The sequence below is a fragment of the Coenobita brevimanus genome, chromosome 2 (genome assembly GCF_032717465.1).
Source record: "Coenobita brevimanus isolate Jiangsu-jjx chromosome 2, ASM3271746v2, whole genome shotgun sequence".
NCBI lineage: Eukaryota > Metazoa > Arthropoda > Malacostraca > Decapoda > Coenobitidae > Coenobita > Coenobita brevimanus.
In genome coordinates, this window is record NC_136955.1 from 3801987 (window position 1) to 3823320 (window position 21334).

Sequence of the window (21334 nt, forward strand, 5' to 3'; positions counted from 1 at the left end):
GAGATGCCAAATGTTGCTTTCTATACGTTATTATTTTCATGACAACGGCTATTGTAATATAATTCTCGCTACTTTCAGACAAAATTAATTTCTGTAAACATGGATGACGTATTTTTAACTTATTTTTCGTAACACCAGACGCCTTTAATGAGCCGAACATTAAGGTGGATGGGATGAGATAGGGGAGACCCAGAATGCGAGGAATGTAATGAAAGATACCATAGAAGGGGGAAGGCCGGAGGGGGTTGTGTTGGAGGGAAGACAGTCAAATGGCAACAGGAAATAGCGACTTGGAGGCTATGTTTGTGGTCAACCCTTTCAGAATTAAAGCGTCTGACAATAGTGATTTTGACTCGTCTAGGAAAGAAATGAAGGATATATCGAAACCCTCCATATACTCTTTTTATTCTAACTTGCGAAGAATTGCCTTCTCTCCATCTTGAATACTGAGCTGTGGCAACTGATTAACACTAGAATATGATGCTAATCAGGGAAAAACTAGGTCATGGATTTGGAGCCACAATATAGTCTTACTCTGCCACTGAGCTACGTGAAATAAACTACAAATGAACGAAATCTGGGCCACGTTGGAGTAAAAAGTAGCAGTAGTAGTAGTAACAGTAACAAACGGCTTAACAATAAATTAACACCTCAGACTAAAAATATCCAACCTGGGGAATATCTACAGAAATCTATGTCTGTTGCCAGACACCATAATCCTGAAAGGTGGTCGTTTGTCTTTTAGTTGTTTTACGGGAAGGGCACTATACCCCTGCCAACCCACTTGCCCACACGTAGGGAATACGTGTGGGTTGGTTATATGGTTACCACCCAGCGTTGTAAATGGTTTCCTAGCTTACAGGAAACCATTAGGCTTGTCACTCAAAGTAAAGCCGCCAGAAAGGGCAAGAGAAGTAACACAAAGTGACAGTATCACATAAAGATGTGAGAATTAAGAAGAGAGGAGGGCAAACACAGAAAAAGAATGATAATGGTGAGGGAAGAAGTAGGCAGCACTACATCAAGTGAGTGGATGATGGTCGCCACCACCTACCACCAAGTGCAAGATACAGGAGTAAAATACTGTAATAAACTTTAGCAGTATTTCAGAAGCATTTATTCACATTTCAGATACAACACATATCACTCTGTTTCTCTGCATCTTTCAAGGCAAATGCTGCAATCTGTTTCTCTCCAGCCATCTACTGTTAGTTTTCCTTAATACATACACTGTTATAATTACTGTACTGTATTTACAAAGTATATTTCTTGTACTGCTGTTGCCTCCACTGTAAGTCTTATGTCATGTGAAGGATGAGTAAGAGAGCAGCTAAAAAAATAAAATAATAATAATAATAATGTGAAGTTAGGGCACTGTGAGAGAAGGAAAAAGATGGTGGAATGAATAAACAGAAAGGGAATGAGAAGGTAGAAAGAAAAGAAAGGGAGCAAGGAAGGATGATGGAGTGAAAGATGGATGATATGTAGGATGAAAGTATGGAAATATGGAGGATTAGATGGATGTGTGCTGGGAAGGGGTAGAGAGGAGAAAAGGAAAGAAATGGAGATGAGGGAAGGAAAGAAGTAGAGAGGAAGAAAAGTGAGAACCGGAGAGGAGAAATGAAACTGGAGAGGAGGAGAGGAAAAAAGAAGAGACGAGAGAAGTGGAGAGGAGGAAAAGTGAGAAGGGAGAGGAGAGGAAGAGAGAAGGGAGAAGTGGAGGAGAGGAAAATGAAAAGGTCAGGTACAGGGGAAGAATGAGTAATTTACAAACTGAGAGAAAAGAAAAGAACTGCAGACACAACAGGAAAAACTAACAATTTAGATATGATGGGGAGGGGAAAAAAAGGGAAAGGGTAAAGAGGAGCTCAAAAAGGCTTAAGATAACAGCTGAAGATAAAGGTATGATAAATTAACATAAACCCTTTCATGGTCAGGACAACTTTAGTATAGGCCTACCCCCTCCAGCTAATGCCTGATGATTTTATTCAGCTGAGTGAGTAAATGAGCTTGAACGTGTTAAAAAATCTCCATTAACAATCTAATGGTACTGTAGTCTGTTCCAGCTAATGGCAGATATTTTATTAAGACTGCCAAAGGAACCTGTTAGGTGTTAAAAACAGTTGAAGAAGGTTAATTTGGTAGAACTGAGGAAAAATAGATGAATTAAAAAAAAAATGGAGAGGAGACAAATGAACACCTGTGAGTTAAAAGGAGTGGTGGAAAAGCAAAGGATGTAGGTTAACCTGCTCATATAATCTGATTCAAAGTGATGAAGGTGTTCTTACTTAGATGTGAACAATAAGGTAGGACCACTGTTCAGCTGATATGAACACTGTACAGTTGGTCAGCTGAATGCAAACAAAATAAAGCTGTACAGAACTAAGAAAGAATGGTAAGGTGAGTGAAGGGTTACAAGAAACAGAGAGTCAGATAAAGAAACACTGTAGTCTGAGATACGAGAGAAATGGGTCTGGGATGAAATGACATGACAAACAGAGGACAGTAAAGGAGATGCATATAAGTAATCAACCCTGACTGGGAAGATGATGAAGGAGGAGGAGGAAGTTAAAATGAAAAGTATAAAAGTAACCTGATCAGTGCAAACATAAGTAATCATGGTGGTTAACACACACAACACACTCCAAAATAGTGACAAATAAATGATAAAAACAGTGTGCTCTCCAAATTAGCAATGAGGACATGAGGAAAATACCAAGAGTCATTTCCTTGTGGGGTTAAGGGGCTTCCCTAGCAAATCCTCCTTAGCTATTCATGTTGCATATTAACTCCTTCAATTCAGTGACTTGATTTTACTCTTGCTACCCACAGACAACTTTATTCAGATTTGGAGAGAATGTCCAAATTAGAGTAGTTGGATCTAGCCTTCATTTCCTCATTCACTGCAAGAGATTTCACTGAAGCTGAATATAAATAACTGGAGGACGCATGAATAAACAACTGTGTCAGTGGATTTAGTAACTTAAGCTGTAACATCATTTTGCAAGTTATTCATATCACTGTAATAATTTCTATAATGCATTAACATACAAGGGAATGCACTTTTGCTAAACTCAGAAATAAACAGGTTGGGAGAGATGCTGGGAAGCCTCGTAAACCTATGAGAATACACTCCCGATACTACTCATTGGACACATCATTACAGCTTCTTGTCCACAACATGGGTGATTATGTAACTACTGTAAGTCTGTATTCTATCACTATCCTGAAAGATCACTCGTCATCATCCTGACCTTTTTTTTTTTTTTCACATCTAAGGATGGGGTCAGGTTAGCATACAGAAAACTAACTCTCTTGTCACAGTAACTTCATGTACACCACCAACATCTTCCACTTTGATGGGGGGATGCAGGTGATACAGTAGTTAGCACATTCAGCCCAAAACTGGAAGAACCTGGGTTTGATTTTTGAGCCAGTCATACTCTAGAATGACCTTTGTTTCCCCCTTGTCCCAATTCACAAGGCAGTACAAATAGGGGACCTGCTTGTAAAATCAATCATTGTGTGTCATGTTAGAGAGGAAGACTGGGACTGGCTAAGATATTTGTCTGCCTCAATGACAATCACACAATCAATAGGCATAAAACCTAAGTGTTCATTTTCTTGATGTCTGTCACACCAGTCAAAGATATGCAGTTCCTTGAATAGTACTGAATACTAAAAGTGAATATTGTACTTTTGCAGTATATCAGCTACAGTACTGAACATAAACACTCTTTCCTATCCCACGGAGATTATTCATACAATTTTCCCATATTCAGTACAAGTATTCCAAAAGAATCTCACTACTTCTCCATACCCTTCAGACAAAGGTACCCAGCAACAGAAGAATTAACCCTCGTGGAAATATTTACAAAGAGGATACGATACTTTTGGCTCAACTCAAGACTTCCGGGGTCCACGTCAAGCTAAACTGGCAGTATCATCTTAACCCCTTCATTCCAATGATGCATTTATTCTTATTCTTCAGACAATATATTCACCTTAGGACAAACCTCTAGAACTGAAATGGTTTATGAAGGCTATGCTCAACACCCCCAGTTTGAATAAGTTCGGGGGTAAATAAAGTCATCTGGAGAGAGAAAAATATACTAAATATTCCACCGGACTGAAGGAGTTAAAAAACACATCAGTACATGGCTACAATTCTTCCTTTTAAACACTATACAGCACTGAGAATCATGATACAGACTCTGCAATGTATTATCAGCAGCACATTCTGATTCCATTCTAAACAGCAAAGGCATTACACAAAAAAAATCCATTCACTTGTAAAATGCTAAATATACAACACAGGCAAAGACCGTTGTAATGGGTGGGTCGATGCCGTTCATGGAAGCTCAGAGTCGTGTGTGTGTGTGTGTGTGTGTGTGTGTGTGTGTGTGTGTGTGTGTGTGTGTGTGTGTGTGTGTGTGTGTGTGTGTGTATACAAAGTATACATACAGAAGAATATAAGAAAGGAATGTAATGGGTATGCATGGTGAAAATGTAGGTAACAGGTGTCTTCTGATTAGTGGCTGGAATACATAAACAAAAATAAAAAAACACTAAGCAATCATTAAAAAAAACACAAAACATGGGTTTATATATATCTTCAGCCTGGGAATTATTTTTTTCTTGACTAAAACAGAAAAATGCCCCAATACAATGCAACATTAATACAAAGTCAAGGCCAAAGCTGTATTGGTGTCAGTACTGGTGGAAGTACAGGCGGAGTCAAAAGTTGTGCTGGAGAGTCATGTGTGTTGGATGTACAGTACCGGTATTTACTTCTGTTGACACTGACTCTTGTGACACAGCTTTTGATCCTAATGTATCTCCATCTAACATATTTTGATCCCAATGGTATGTCTTCCTTATACTGTACAACTTTCAACCCTGGCTACATTAACACCACAGACTATAAAGAAACACAGTATTTGGCCTAGATGTGATTTTAAAAACTCAGACCTCCCCTTGTCTGCCATTTCAATTACCGGTATACTTCAAAACAAATGGTAGTGGAGTGGTAAGAAAACACACTGTAATGATGTGAAATACTTGGAAATCATAGTCTGGTCATTGCTGATAAAAAAAATCCACTTCTTATTAATGGAAAGGGTGAAAATCAAGTGCAACTTAAACCCAAATCAAGTGCAACTCAACCATTTGCTATGCAGGAAATGCCTACACAGTACTGTAAATATGGATGTTGGGGAATATGTACATAAATAGTCATTACTCATGTGTATATGCTGTGAAGAATGAGATGTAAACTGTGCACTAGTATGCATATTTCGGTAAACTACTGTATGTGGAAGTGTGTATGTGAATCTGTATGTGTTCTATGCATGTGTATGTGAATGATCTGTGTGTATGTGTGTGAACTTTGTATGTGTATGTATTGGGCTTGTATGAGGTAACCTTGGACCCCACTCTCTTAAGTCATTGGGAACTAGCAGCCATATTCATAAAACTGAGGACAAGGTACATTCAAACCCCTCACTTATGGCACAGTTGTAAGTGTCAGGTATGCTTAGTTTGCATGCTACAAAACAGAGCACATCCAGCAGTCATGAAGAGATGCCAGATATGCTTAACTTTCTTTTCACATGTAGTAGTAGTAGTAGCAGTAGTAGTAATGGTTGTTGTAGTAGTAGTAGTAGTAGTAGTAGTAGTAGTAGCTGCAACCCCAGGCTCATCTCAAACGTGAACTTGGTGAACTACATGCCGAATTTGCCCTCATCCTGCAGTCCTCCATCCTCCTTTTGGGGTATGAGGAGGGAGATGAGACAGGATCATATAACCAGGCCATGGAGCCACCTGGGTATACTAGTGCCACTACATGAAGTCATCCCTCTCCAGCATCCTCATCACAGGTTTCACGAGAGAATGCCAGTAACTTGGGGTTGTTTACACCATGAGCCTGTCAGTTTTAGTGCCTTCAGTCTGAGTACATCAATTATTCTTGCTGCCAGACTATTTTATCCATCTTTAAGAAGGACTTCTCATAGTGATGTTGGAAGCTGTCTCTATTAAAATCTTCACTACTAAGTCTCCCACAGGTTGAATAACAATGTCTGGAGGAAGCAATAATGAAACAAAGGATGCCCCAGGACTGACATACAGATTTCAAGTGGTGATTTCCAGGGCTGATTTTGAGTAATAAATGCTATATCAACAATGGTCATATTTTCAACCATTACGGTGCTGCAATTACTGACAACTTTATGGGTGAATTATGAATGACTCCAAAACAGACATCAGTAACTGTAGCTCCACGATGGCAGAAATCTAGACCCATGTTGATATGGCATTTATTACTGAAAATCAGCACTAGAATTACCTCCTGTAGTTAGTAAAGCAGAGTCCTATGACCTGTATAAAAGACATCCTCAAAGACATGGGGTTTAGAACATGGCCATATGCACTACTCTATCACCTAATTGGGCGGTCTTATTTATTCTTTTTTTCTTCTATTTTGCTCCTTTACATTCAAACAACATTTAAATCTATCATGATAAATTAAGAACAGAAAAAATAGGTAACAGGCAATTCATCTGAAAGCGAATGTACATTAACTACTGAATGCTAATAAACAGTACTGATAATGAGCACCGGCTATTATCGTATCTAATAATTTTCTAATAAAAGTATATGCTCACAACTCACAAAATGCATACACAAAAGCACTCACATTCAAAATCCAAACACAGTGTCTGCTTTTTAACTTTTCCATCCCATGATATATATATTTTTAGCTTAATCTTTCTACTATCAAATAATTTTATTCATCTTAGGGGAGGCCTTTTGTAACTAGAGTATATACTGTATATATATATATAATTCCTCCATTCTGAAAAGTCTCTCCTAAAACTGAATAAAATCATGTAGAGGTAGGAATATTAAACTTATATTGTCGTGGCAAAGTGGTTAATATATTCATACACTGTCACCTCTACCTAACTGCATTATTCATGCCCTTACATACTGTCTTTCATTACTCAACCACTTACATTAGACTTCCTTATACACTATTTTCATCACCAATGCACTATTATTCACTTACTCATACAATGCCTTTCATCACCCACGCACTTAAGCTTTTCATACATGCACAGAAAGTTAAATAATGTAAGACTCAAACGTTAAGCACAATGCAGTACATCAAACCCTCTATATAACTAACTGGGAGGAACTGTGGGTCGTTAAATCTTAACCCCTAACTGCTGGGTGTCGGTATGGACCAATGCAAAAGAGTGGCAGGAGGCTGCCAGGTGCTGGTAGGAACCGCCATTGCTTTTGCGGCACAGTTTCAAGTGACCACCACTTGATCTTGTCACCAAAAGCTAGGGAGAGACTCCCGCCAGCCGAGGGAAGCATATCTCAGTCGTCTCTGTGACTCTGCCAGATGTAAGACGATGTTTTCTTAACCTTTCTCATTTGATTCCGTTCCAGCCTCACGTGGACTTTTGCCTCATCCACCCCTGCCAAGCCTCTTTCCAAGGATACTAGGAAAGGACCCAGTGATAGTGCCATTTGGCATGCCATGGATGCCACTGTGTCTAGTTTATCTAGCAATGTAAAAGTTATCACATTGACAGCAAAGCCAAAATTGGGGCCAAGCGCACACTCATGAATACTATACATCCTGCCTTGCGCAAAAAAAATTCCTCACCAAAAATTACTACTCTTCATCATGTCCTTACTCACTGAAGCAATGACCTACAGACCTAGGGATACTTTCATTCGCAGGATTAAGAGTTGATGAGTAATATGGTCTTTAATTTGTTTCCCCAACTGCTATGGTTTCCAAGATATTAAGGCTTGAAAACAGGCTATTTTCAGAAAAATGCCTGTACTAAGAGAATGGGCATGCTATAAATAGCCCAGCATTTAGGGGTAAAGGTCACTAAATCAGGTGTTTTGTAGTCATTATAATTTACGAATACAAGTTTGTTACATACCTAACATCATTCATTTAATAAACAATGGTAACTGAGGTGTTCACATGCTTTAATTTGCTGTGGGTTCAAAATGGTGCTGCATAAGGTTACAATGCTTGCTGGTAGAGGCCACTGTGGGTAGGATTTCTACACCACTATTACTCATAGAAGTTCTTGTCTGCACCTTCCACATCCAGTGAGGCCAATTGTGTGGGTTACAGTGATGCAAAACTCCTGCCAGCACCCACCCACAGCAACAAGCATTTGGTGTGGATGTGGCATATATCAAGCCAAGGCATCACACAGTTGGTTGGCCTCATCCACCACATATACCTGTAACAAACTTTTCTTGGTGTGCATAAAGATTAACCAGTTGCCTCACGAGAGTTGGTTAAGCCAAAATTAGGTTTGTTATATGGAGGGTTTACTGTAATTTAAATAAACTGATACTCAAACGTCAAGCAGATTACAGGACAGTGCATGAAAAATTCAGTCTAACATCACATATTTTCCTTTTGCTAGAGTATCAGTGTGACTACATAAATAATACAACCAAGGCTCTATATACACTGTATATATATATATATAAAAAAAGGAGGGGGAGGGGAAAGGTCAGAATATCACTTAGGCATTGAACATGATATTCTGTTAACTTCTCACTCACTCTTTATCTATGTACACCCTTGCAACTAGCCTGGAAGATACTAGGATTTACTTTGCTTTATTATACACTGCTAGTCAAAAAAATATATATGGTTTCACTGCATTATAATCAACACTTAACTCCTTGACTATGATGATACATTTTATAGTTATTCTTGATGCTTCTAGTCATTTCTCTTCGCATAGGAGAGGCCTTAATTGCGAGTAGGTTAATGAAGGCTAAATCTAACCCCTCCAACCTGTAAATTTTCTCCTAAATTGAAAAAATTGACTGGAAATACCAAAGAAATAGATTATAAAAGATGTCTATAGGCTGAAGAAGTTACGATTTAGGTCAAATTTTGTATAGAATTGACCTTATTTATTTCAGAGTTTTTTTCCGTTTACTTGAAAAGTTGCAGTGACATCATAACAGCTGCTATCATTTATGGCTGTGATACTTTCTTTGACTAACAATGGTAAAGCAGCACACTACACTGACAGCATAGAGATTAATATAATCTCTTATAAGCCATTATTATATAAAAAAGCTTAAAACTAAGTGGTGTACAGACACTAATTAAATACTTATAAATGCACTGGGTATATGGACCATAAGTAATTGCAGCTTCGATAAAAATATGTCTTAAGAAAACTGAATTTGGATCAGTCTTTTTCATACAAGAGGAAAATATAATGTTCCCTTGATCATCTGTCTGTGCAATATACAGTATAAAATACAGTTTATACTGATAACCCACTCCCTGATACAAGATTACTGTACTGAAGTAAGTGTGGCAGATGCACAAATCTTTCCAAGCATCATTTGCCATAATATTAGTTATGTTAAAATATGTGATAAAATCTGGTCACTTAACTGTGGAATACTATATAAATTTCCCCACAGTATTTAAAGGAAATTACCACATACAGTCTGATTTAAAACTGAATATATGTTACAAGTACAAAACAGAAAAAAGAAATGAGTCTTAAATGAGTACAAACTGTCACGCACTAACAAGCTAAAATAGCGCCAAGGATGCATTACCTACAAATATATATATATTACATATTTATAGCAACTCACAACTCATAGAGGAAAAAGGTGAATGAAAACTGTCACTCTATTCCCCAGGTTAAGTTTTGAATATAGCAACCATTTGTATCATCCCTTACTCCTATGACTTCTATGGGATGCTCTCTCATTGGTAAATGCAACAAAAGCACTATTCAATAACCTGCCCTAACTATAAATATGCTTCAATTGGTAAAAAATCATGTCCACATTTTATGCAAAGAACACTAATTTCTCACACATACTCGTTACAAAAATCTATGGACTTTCGGAAAATCACTGAGATGTATTAACTTTTAAAATACAGATATAGCAACATTCATTTCTAACTTATCCTAAATTACTTCATATATACAGTCAACTGGTCCTTAGTTAAAAATATTTCCAGTTAGCTTCAGTCCCTTATATTTAAATTCATGGTATCTTTATCATATTGGTTTCTCCCTAGTTTAACCCTTTCAATCTAGTGATGTACAGTATTTTATATTTCATTCTTGTTATCACTATAGTCTTTTTACCTTAACTTGGCCCAGATTTTTTTCCTTTTTGTATCTTATTTCATGTACTTTGGTGGCAGAACAAGACAAGATTATGGCTCTACATCATCTCCAAAGCACTTTATCACTGGCATCATATTCTAGTATATTCTCTTGGTATGACTCAGTGTTCAAGATGTAGAGGTGGTAATTTAGGCCAGGTTAGAGTAAAATGGGTATAGACATTATTTATTCAGCTTAGAAAGGATCTGTAAAACTGAAGAGGTTAATTATGGCTATATCTAACCCTTCCAGTTTGAAAAGCCTCCCCTACGTTGAATAAAATATGAAAATGGCAAGAATATAATAGAAAATACATCACTGGAAGTGGTTAAGGGATGAATACTTGGTTATTGTATTGCAAAGTGTAGTTAATAGCCATTAAGGGAGATGATGAGGCAGAGGGAATGATGTGAGGCTTATGCACATTTGCAGACTTGAATACTGTACTGATCCACTCCCTAATAAATTGTTTGAGACACTGAACAATGCTTTTGGAACCTAATGAAGCAATCAGTGGAGGCCAAAATGCATTTCAAAAATATTATGTACGAGTTTTATACTTAGTGAGGTAGTGAACAGTGACTTTTGCAACCCACTGAGGCAAACTATGGAACCCAATAAGCTTTCCAGAATGTCTTGTATGAGTTTTATAATTATCTGATTAAAATATGATACGTTTTATTGTCCACAAAATATGATATGTTATACTGTCCACAACAGCACATACTGTACAGTAGTGCACCAACTTTCGCTACAGCAGGATTCGCGGAATCCACTTTCGCGGCATGCACCAAATATTCCCTAACTTCCACTTTCACTTGAAAAAAATCGATTTTCGCGCACAAATTTTGGGTTTGGGACAATATTTTGAACTTTGAATTTCCTGCACCGCCCGCCCACAACCCACCGCCATCTTGAATGACGTCATGTCAACACTCTGTCCACCCATTCCCGCCATTGTGTACGAGCGTGCTAGCTCCATTGTGTTGGATTCTCACGGTTCAATGGCCTCTACTATACCTGGTAGTGTGGGGAAAGGGCCTGGTGGTGTGGGGGGAGAGCCTGGTGGTGTGGGGGGAGAGCCTGGTGGTGTGGGGGAAGGGCTGGGAGGCAGTGGTGGTGATAAAAAGTGGCCGGGACATTCAAAGTCGGGAGGAAAGGCCAAGGCTAAAAGAGAGTATCATGTTGGAGTGAAGAAACGGCAGTATAATAATGAAATGAAAAGGAAGATAGTTGTTTGTATCTCACAATGCAATGTACAATAGTGATTTGATGTACTGTATTGCAAGTGAAAATGAAAATCTGATGTTACTTTAGGATAACCGGGAACCAATTAGCCTTTTTGCCATAAAGACAATGCCCCAACTTTCACTAATTCCACTTTCGCGCATTATTTTTGGACCCAATTAGGCGCGAAAATTGGTGCCCCACTGTACAGTAAACTCTCAGTTATCTGTCGTCACTCTGACCTAACGCAATATCAAGCACATAAATTGGATGTAACCGGTGGTCCTATGCAATATCCGTCATCGAGGTGTATCAACCAACTTGTACACGCTGGCCAACAGGAGCTGGATTACTGTATTTTGTCATTATTGTATTTTATGCTTAATTTTCATCTTTTACTCATGGGAAAGATTTTAGGGTAGAAAGTTGAGATGGATAATAACGCAATATCCGGCTCAGTGTCGAATATGGAACCAGTGGGGGGTACTAAGCAATATCCGGAGTTTTGCAATATGGCATAGGGTCTGGCTGAATTACGCTGGATAACTGAGAGTTTATTGTATTTACTTTCACTATTTTGTCATTTTTAAAACAGCAAAGTCAAACATTATTACTGACTATTACATTTCATCCTCCATTACTTGGCAGAGATTTTTGTCCTTTTGCAGCTAATTTCTCATTGCTTTGTGGCAGTATAAGACAGTACTACAGTTCTGTAATCATTCTACAGCACTTCTTCCTAACTAGCACCATATTCTAGCGTTAACCTTTATAGTTCAGCATTCAAGATGGAGAGATAGCAATTTTTGGCCAAGTTAAGGCGAAGAGAGTATAAGTACCAGTATGTTGTGATCAGCACCGTATTTGCTCCACACTGTGTTATCACTACGTCCATCTGTTATATTTTTTGTACCTACAGCCATACAACTTAATCCAAATGGGGGAGGCCACAAACAAATTGCCTCCATGTTACCTTGCCCTCTGACATCAGGCTGCTCTCTCTCCAACTCACATCCTGCTCTCCGATATATCTCTCTGATTTATGATTACAACAGCAGCCAAGATTATACCTACACTGCAAGTCAAATTAACATCACAGCATAGAGTAACATCCTAACACTGTATTTTCATTTACAACACATTAAATTAGCCACACAGCCACTTCTTTCCATCAGTTCTTACTTTTCAACCTCCTTCTCCCTCCTCATCTCCCTACTAAGAATACCGTTTGATTTCACTATTTTCACTTAAAACAGAATTCCACAGCATTAGCTAGTTAAGTTTTATACAGTATGTGAAAGTGTTGTATTAAGTCATATAAAATACAATACTGTACCTATTATATTTTGCTTTGTTATCTCATAAACTCCAATTGGACTCTGGGATCAAGGAAAATACCCATGATGTAATATAAAACTTGGATTATCCTCTGTGACTGCTTAATGTTATCTTCCATCTTGTTTGTTTTCATCTTTTGTATCCATATTTAATGGTTTTAAGTCTGCTGGCTTGAATTTCCTGAAAGAAAGGGCTTGTTTACTTGAGATGAATAATTATGCTAATAATGGACATGGTTACTGATGAAAATACAATGTAATCTACTGTACATTCCCCATAATGAGGTTAACTGTATATAATCTTTGCAAATGACTACTGCATTGTTAGGGTAGTGTAATCATTTGTCACTACAGCCTGCTACTTGTATTAATGATTATTTCAAGCTTCACTAGCTTATGATTCAAAATATTTTTCATTATCTGTACACAGAAAAGAAGGAAAAAAGGAATTAAATAACGCAAAAGGCCTCTGAATATGGCACAGTTACCGCTTATTTTATAAAACAAAAATGCAACTGTGACTTACTGCAACTTTCATGAATCATACTACTGTATCAATGTATTTACTCCTTACACTCCACACAGGCACACACATTCCTCAATAATCCCATTTCCTCTGTTCTTACCCTTAACTTTTTGCTCTCGTGCCATTCGTAAGTCTCACACTCATAAAATAATGTGGGCACTAACACTTCATGCAGTCCTCTGGCAGCCTCCACAATCAGATCTCTGTTTAGTATTATGGCCTTCAGAGCACCAGCCACCTTCCATCCCTGGTACAGCACAATCCCAGCTATCCAGTATCCAGACAAACGGAATACTCAGAACAACGGGAAAATTCAAGGGCTGGTAAAAATGTCAGTAAGTTATAACTGTGCGCCAATTTGAATGGACCGCCAAACCGCCATTTGATCGTGTCACGCGAGGCTGGGTGAAGTCAGACAGAGCGAGGTGAAGGCATTTCCGGCTAATGTAAATCCCTAGCAAATCCTCTTAACCATCCCTCCTCTCCCCCTCTTTCCCCTACTTGAATTCAGTCATCCTCCACACCCTCCAAAAATCACCAGTCTGCGTTTTGCCACCAGACAGTAAACAAGCTCTCTTGCTATTGTGTTCCACTGATAGACGGTAATTTGTACACTCCAAAATGCCTAAAGTGCAAACTAAACGTATGCGTATCGTGCTTACCTTGAAACAGAAGCTGGACATACAGTATGCAACAGACTTGAAAAAGGCGAACATTATAAAACACTAATGGCTGAATATAAATGTTAATAGGAATGAAAGTTTACTTTGTTGGAAGAAAAATAAATAAATAATATGCCTGCATTTCATACGTACATCATTTATTTTATTTTCTGCAAAACAGCTGAGTGGCGGGTGAGGGGTGGAGTGATGGAGGTCAGGTGGGGAAGAAGAAGAACAGTCGGAAATGTAAACAAACTCACGTGGGTCACAGGTGTCATGATAATTCTACAGTGCAGTCTTAACACATCATCAGTTCACTAATAAATGTTCAAGCTTTTATTTCTTTATTTTATTTTTCAATTTTTATGAGTACAGTACATATAATGAATACAGTAATTCGGTAAACAATGGACTGGTGCAATTTGCTGTACTGCAAATTGCTAGACATTGCACACGTGCGTTATGACCATGGTGTGTGTTTACAAGGCAGTTTTTCAGGCGGAATCTCTTAGTGTAACCCCTAATGTGACTGGTGAGTACCTGAACTGTATTTACTGCTGTGATAGCCTTTGTATAGATTTGACTTGAAAATCAGAAATACGGGAAAAATCTGTAACCGGGAAGGTAAATTCCCCAAGCCACCCGGTTAACTGGGATTGTACTGTAGTTGGTGGTGGTGACCATCATCCAATCACTTAATGTAGTAATGCGTACTTCTTCCTTCACCTTTATTATTACTATATTTTGCTGTGTCTGCCCTCGTCTCTTCCTATTTCTCCCATCCCTCCTGTCACTTTTTAATATTCTTCTTCCCATCTGAGGTGGCTCTACACTGAGTGACAAGCCTCAAGGTTTCCTGTGACCCAGGAAACCAATTACAATGCTGGGTGGTAACCATATAACTAAATAACGGAGATATGTGGAGCCTATTATAGTGCCCATGTTAACTGGGTGAAGAGATGCCAACAGGTCATCCATCTGGGAACCAAACCTTCACACTCTTCCACATGGAATATCACTTCACTGCATGGGATGGTCCTGCAGGCATGGTTGCCTGTCTGCAGCTGATGGGTCTGCTTGGCCAGCCAGACCAGGGTTACTCAACAACAACAAGGATTTTCCTTCCCTCTGCCACTCTACATTCCACTTCCTTTGCACATTTATCTCTTTTTTTTTTTTTTTTTTTTCTGCACTGAGCTCACCAATTCAGGTCTCTCTCTATTCACCAACATATCGCATGAGAGTTATTTTCTCTTTCTACCTGTCTTCAGTCACATGCCTTAATCTCAGAAGTGGTGGTCACAAACAAAGCACCTCTATGCTACTCTGTTCTAAGCCATCAGGTGATCCTTTCTTCAACTCACAACAGTCTCATTCACACACCTATCCACGCCATCCTTCCGCCTCATCTTTGTCTCCATTTCTCCCTTTTTCTCTATCTCATTCTCACTCCCTACTCACTCAATATCTCAGGGTACTTCTTCTAAGAATTAATATAAATGAGTTAGGGAACTTACGAGTACTGTGAGAATGGGACACCTATGACCAGTAGAGGGCCAGAATGTAGGTTGAGGCGCCACATCCCTTTGTGGTAGCCACGGCCATCAAGATCCCAGATACGCAGACACTGTGGGATATAGAGGGACTCAGAGGACATGTTTACAAAAGAGTATTATCAAGACTACTGGATTAATATAGCCTAATCTAAAAATGATGCCATGTTTCCTCTTGAGGAATCCCCACGCTGGGGTTGGCCATGGTAAAGCTGATGTTTTCTATGAACTGGAAGCTAAGCCAAGTGCCAAAGCCTGCTAATTACTTCCAAACAGTTCTTAGTAGTTGTTGGGAAAAAAAGGTGTTTGAGATGTGTGGTATGATCTGTAATAATGTGTGTGTCTCAGGTTGGACTTTTACTCAATGTATGGTGACCCAAATGAAGGATCACTGAGTAGCTGTACTTCTGGCTGAATGTTCTCTACCTCAGAGTGATGAGTGTCTGGTTGGCTACCATGTCTGCAGCCACATTTCATTCTCATGGTAGTTCCTCCTCATGTACTACCTAAAAAGTGCAGCAGTTATCACAGCGGACCTTTTGGTCCTCTTGCACTCTAACTAGATAAAAAAATGCAGGCTTAAACAAGCTCTCAAAGTTTTCAACAGTAAAAGAAATTAAGCTTTTGATTGTGAACTTCAATCAAAATCATAACCCAATCTTCCACATTACCAAAGGAGTGGAGAGAACTGGATGATGGCTCTCTGACTTCCTTGGGGATATGAATCCAGGGAGGAAGAAAGAAACTCCCCCCTCATGCAACAGGTGGTATACACATGTGCTGGGATGTGGAGTTACAACTACTGTAATAATGTAGTAGTCTTGCAGCAGATACGAGGAGAACAAAACAATTAGCAAAAAATAGATAGGCTGTCCCCAATGTTATTGCAGATTAAGTTGGATTGGCTGTCAAACAGCAAATGATGATGATGATTATTTTTTTTTTTTGTACTTTTAGCTTACCATATTTGGTCTGGCATATGTTGGCATATATATGTAAATACTGTACAGCAATTCCTTCATCATGGCTGGCAGTGCAAAATTATGCTGCACCAAAGTCAGTTCTCATTTAAGTGACACAACTTCAACTAATATGTGTGTCTTTGTGATACTAATTTTTTATAAGTAACACCACAATGAATCAATGCTATTTTTAGTAAAGAAAAAGTGTTACCTCATCAGCAGCTTAATACTGAAACAACTTTAAACAGGAACTAACTGTACCTCTAACAGAGCAAGAAACAACCATACTTGCTTATGACACCTTGGAGCCATGATGAAAAGCCAGTATGAAACTATGATACAATGACTCCCAATATGCAAGACTTGGTACTCACTTTGGCTACTTGGAGCCATGTAGAGAAGTCTTTCTGGTGTGTCATGCGGATAAACAAGAGGTGAGTGCCCTGGGGTGCATCAGGCAGGAAGGAAGCATCACACGGGCTGATGCTGTGATCTAGTGGTTTCCCTCCACGGATAAGGTCTGTTACCAGGTCTTCGTAGGCATCCTTCTTTAGGCTGTAAGGTGTGGGTGGATTAAAGTTGGGTTTCATCATCATCACTGTCAACATTATCATCATCATTAACATCATCATCATCATCATAACCCTACTTTCTACAACTAAACAGGGTGGGTAAAGAACAAAATATTGATACTAAATTACCTATCAATGTCCCTCAGTTCTACATAAGGGATAGCGTTAAAGGAGTGTTTCTTGAAGTATGTGTCTTGGAAGTATGAATTCATGTTGAGCCCGGATGACCCAAAGTGGAAGGTTCGTGACACATCCGGCACGACACACTCCCGCCCCCGACGCACCTCACCCAGACGCATCCACATGTCCCAGTCCCACATCTGTAAATGCAAAGATAAATGGATGTTGATGTTAAGTGAATGGGAGGAAGAATGAAATGCAAAGTGAATTAAAGTATGAGTACTGTCAGTGAATATATGGTGGATGAATTAGGTATGAATGAGACACTGGAATGATGAATAATAGTATGGTAAGTGAATGACAGGATAGATGAAAGGATGGATGAAATGGAACATAAATGAGGGTATGAAAGAAATACTGAAATGCTGAATAACAGTCACAAACTGTATGTGAATGGCAGGATGGATGAAATGGAGGATGAGTTAAGGTACTGTATGTGAGAGATGAACTGGAGGATGATTTAGGAATGGATGAGGTACAATGCTGGTTATATACTGCAGAGTGGATGACAGCACATTAGTACAGTATAGAGATAGATGACATAAGTGAAACTGATTACGAGATACATATGACATGAGTAAAAAATCAGCAGTTTCCCTCTACTGTTGTAAGTTCAATGGTCACTACTCTATTGACCTGTCTGCTTGCATCCTTCCCCCACTCTGAAGGGCACACTGGACCCATCCAGTTGCACAAAATCACTCTTCTTCTGCTACACTCTACAATCCATCCATCCATCGTCCAATCCTACGTTGCCCCATGAGAAGAGTAGGAGCCCAAAGATAGGCAAGTTGATCTTGACATTTAAGATGAGAGTGACCAGGCTCACTCATCCCTGAGTGACATTATGTGAGCAAATAACCCCAACCACCCCTCGGATATAAACCTTCAGCGTCTCAATCCGATTGGAGCGCCGTAATTACCCACTAAACCACCAGGCACCCAAATCTGGGTATATGATTACCACCCAGCATAGTAAATGGTTTCCTGGTGTACAGGAAACCATTTGGCTTGTCACTCAGTGTAGAGTCATCCATAGGGAGACGAAAGAGGAAAGAATGAAGGAAAGAAAGACAGAAGAGGGAGTATAAAGTCATCCGTAGGTAGAAGGACAAGGAAAGAATGAAGGAAAGAAAGAGAGAAGAGAATGAATGGAAAGAAGGATGGAGGAGAGGATGGGCAGACACCCGAGTGCAGTATTAATTGGGTGAGTGGATGGTGAGTGCCCCCACTTACCACAAACACATACAGGAGTTAACTTGTAATGTGTGTCTGGGTTGACTGCCGAAATGTTGAAGGCCTCAGGCGATATAGGGGTGAGTTTAGTCACTGGCCTGATAAATAGGATTATTTATGAGTGTGTTGTCCCAGATGATTGGCTGAAGAGTGTAATTGTAAATGTGTATAAAGGAAAGGGTGATGCCCTGGAAAGAGGAAATTATAGAGGTATAAAGCTCTTAGATCAGATAATGAAGGTAATAGAGAGAGTTTTAGAAGGTATGATTAGAGAAAGAGTGAATATTGATGAGATGCAGTTTGGATTTATGCCAGGTAGGGGGACCACTGATGCCATATTCATTGTTCGACAGCTTCAGGAAAAATATATTGGTAGGAGAAGGGATCTTTATTTTGTTTTTGTTGATTTGGAAAAGGCCTTTGACAAAGTCCCTAGAGAGGTGGTGAAGTGGGCAATGAGAAAGCTTGGCTTGGAGGAGTGGCTGGTTAGGGTGGTATAAGGCCATGTATGTGGGTGCTCACACCCAGGTGAGAATGAATGGAAATTTGAGTGATGAGTTTTCCGTGAATGTTGGTGTGAATCAGGGGTCAGTCTTGAGTCCCATGTTGTTTATCATGGTACCTGAAGCCCTTTCACGTGACTTTAGAAACGGACTCCCGTGGGAGTTGTTGTATGCTGATGATTTGGTGTTGATTGCAGAGAATGAAAGGGAGGTGGAGGAAAGGTTTAGGAAGTGGAGAGATGGTATGGGGCAAAAGGGTTTAAGGGTAAATGCAGATAAAACAAAAGTGATGATATCTAGGGTTGGTGGCGGTACTGTCAAAGACGAGGGAGAGTGGCCATGTGCAGTTTGCCACAAGGGCGTGGGAAGTAATTCCATCTTGTGCGGTGTGTGTGATAAATGGGTGCATAAGAGATGTAGTGGTATCAGAGGTAGACTGCGAGATAATGCTGATTTTTTTTTTTTTTTTTATGCGAGGAAGAAGGAACCAAAGGCCATGAGCCCGCAGTAACAGTTCCCTCCAAGAGAAAAACAAAATACAATAGAGAGCCAAATTCAAGATCCGATCATTTTGAGATGCCTGGACACACTACGTTTGAAAGACTGGAGATCATAGGCAGGAGGAAATACAGACAGAGGGAGACAGTTCCAGAGCTGACCTGTTGCATAAATGAAAGACTGGGAGTAACGGTTAACTCTTGCATTAGAGAGTTGGACAGAAAAGGGATGAGAGTTTGCTGCCAGACGGGTGCTACGCGCCCGTCGTAGAGGTGGAGGAATGCAAGCAGACAGTTCAGAGGAGCAGTGACCATTAAAGTAGCGATAGAAAAGAGATAAAGATGCAACAGTGCGGCGAAGAGACAGAGGTTGAAGGAGTCAGTAAGAGGAGGAGAGTTAATGAGACGAAAAGCCTTTGACTCCACCCTATTGAGAAGAGCTGTATGTGGGGAGCCTCCCCACACATGAGAGTTGTACTCCACACAGGGGCGGATCAAACCCCTGTACAGAGTCAACAATTGTGCAGGGGTAAAGAAAAGAGCGGAGTCAAGCACACCCAATCTCTTGGAAGCAGATTTTACAAGAGATGTAATATGATCTTTCCAAGATAAGTCCCGAGTAAATGAAACCCCAAGCATGTTCAAGGATGATGCAGGATTAATCTGAATATTATTAAACATTAGTGGGTATACCTGTGGAAGATTTTGTCGGGTTGATAGGTGTAAGAACTGAGTCTTAGATGCATTAAAGACAACCATATTATTTTTACCCCAGTCAGAGATATGAGCCAAGTCAGACATTAGGTGTGCCATAGCCTCATCCCTTGTTTCTTGAAGTAACTGTTGAGATGGGCGTTGCGGGAACCGAATGGAAAGATGAAGGGTGGAGTCATCAGCGTATGAGTGGATAGGGTTAGATGTACAGCTTAGAAGATCATTGATGAATAAAAGGAAGAGAGTTGGTGATAGGACAGAGCCCTGAGGAACACCACTGTTGATAGATCTAGGAGAAGAACGATGGCCGTCTACGACAGCGGCTATAGAACGACCAGAAAGGAAGCTAGCGATGAAGGCACAGATAGAAGGATAGAAACCGTAGGAGGGCAGTTTGGAATTAAAGATTTATGCCAGACTCGATCGAAAGCCTTTGAGATGTCAAGTGCAATGGCAAAGCTTTCGCCAAAGTCCCGAAAGGAGGATGACCAGGAGTCTGAAAGGTAGGTGAGAAGATCGCCAGTGGAGCGTCCCTGACGGAACCCATACTGACGATCGGAAAGAAGGTTGTGATAGGAAAGATGCCTTAAAATTTTTTATTAAGAATTGACTCGAAAACTTTGAAATACAGGACGTTAAAGCAATTGGACGATAGTTGGAGGGTTGGGAGTGGTCACCCTTCTTTGGGACTGGCTGAATGAGAGCAAACTTCCAGCAAGAAGGAAAGGTACAAGTTGACAGACAAAGGCGAAATAGTTTGCCTAGGCAGGGTGTAAGCACAGAAGCACAGTTTTTGAGAACAACAGGAGGGACTCCATCAGGCCCATATGCCTTGTTAGTACTGAGGCCAGTAATGGCAGAAAATACATCAACTGAAGAAATTTTAATGTCAGCCATGAGGAAGTCAGAGGGGGAAGTGATGGAGGAACAGCACCGAGAATCGTCTAAGGTGGAATTGGAGGAGAAAGTCTGTGCGAAGAGATCTGCTTTATCAGTAGAAGAAACAGCTACAGAACCATCAGAGTAGAAAAGAGGAGGAAGGATGATGAGGTAAAGTTGTTAGAAAGATTTTTGGCAAGGTGCCAGAAGGAGCGAGAAGAATTCGAGTTGGAGAGTTGAGAGCATTTAGTATGGATGAAATTATTTTTAGTAGAGCGAAGAAC

At 39.7% G+C, this 21334-nt stretch overlaps 1 protein-coding gene across 1 annotated transcript in view; it reads right to left on the bottom strand.

Moving 5' to 3' along the window:
* Nucleotides 1-12874: 12874 nt before the first annotated feature.
* LOC145391147 (protein O-linked-mannose beta-1,2-N-acetylglucosaminyltransferase 1-like) overlaps nt 12875-21334 on the bottom strand; it is a 48063-nt gene continuing 39603 nt past the window's right edge. Inside the window, exons 11-14 of the mRNA XM_080265829.1 lie at nt 17171-17361; nt 16844-17024; nt 15472-15581; nt 12875-12947 (exon numbers count right to left, since the gene is read on the bottom strand). Of these exons, the coding sequence (XP_080121955.1) occupies nt 12875-12947; nt 15472-15581; nt 16844-17024; nt 17171-17361 (555 nt within the window). The remainder of the gene's footprint in view (nt 12948-15471; nt 15582-16843; nt 17025-17170; nt 17362-21334) is intronic.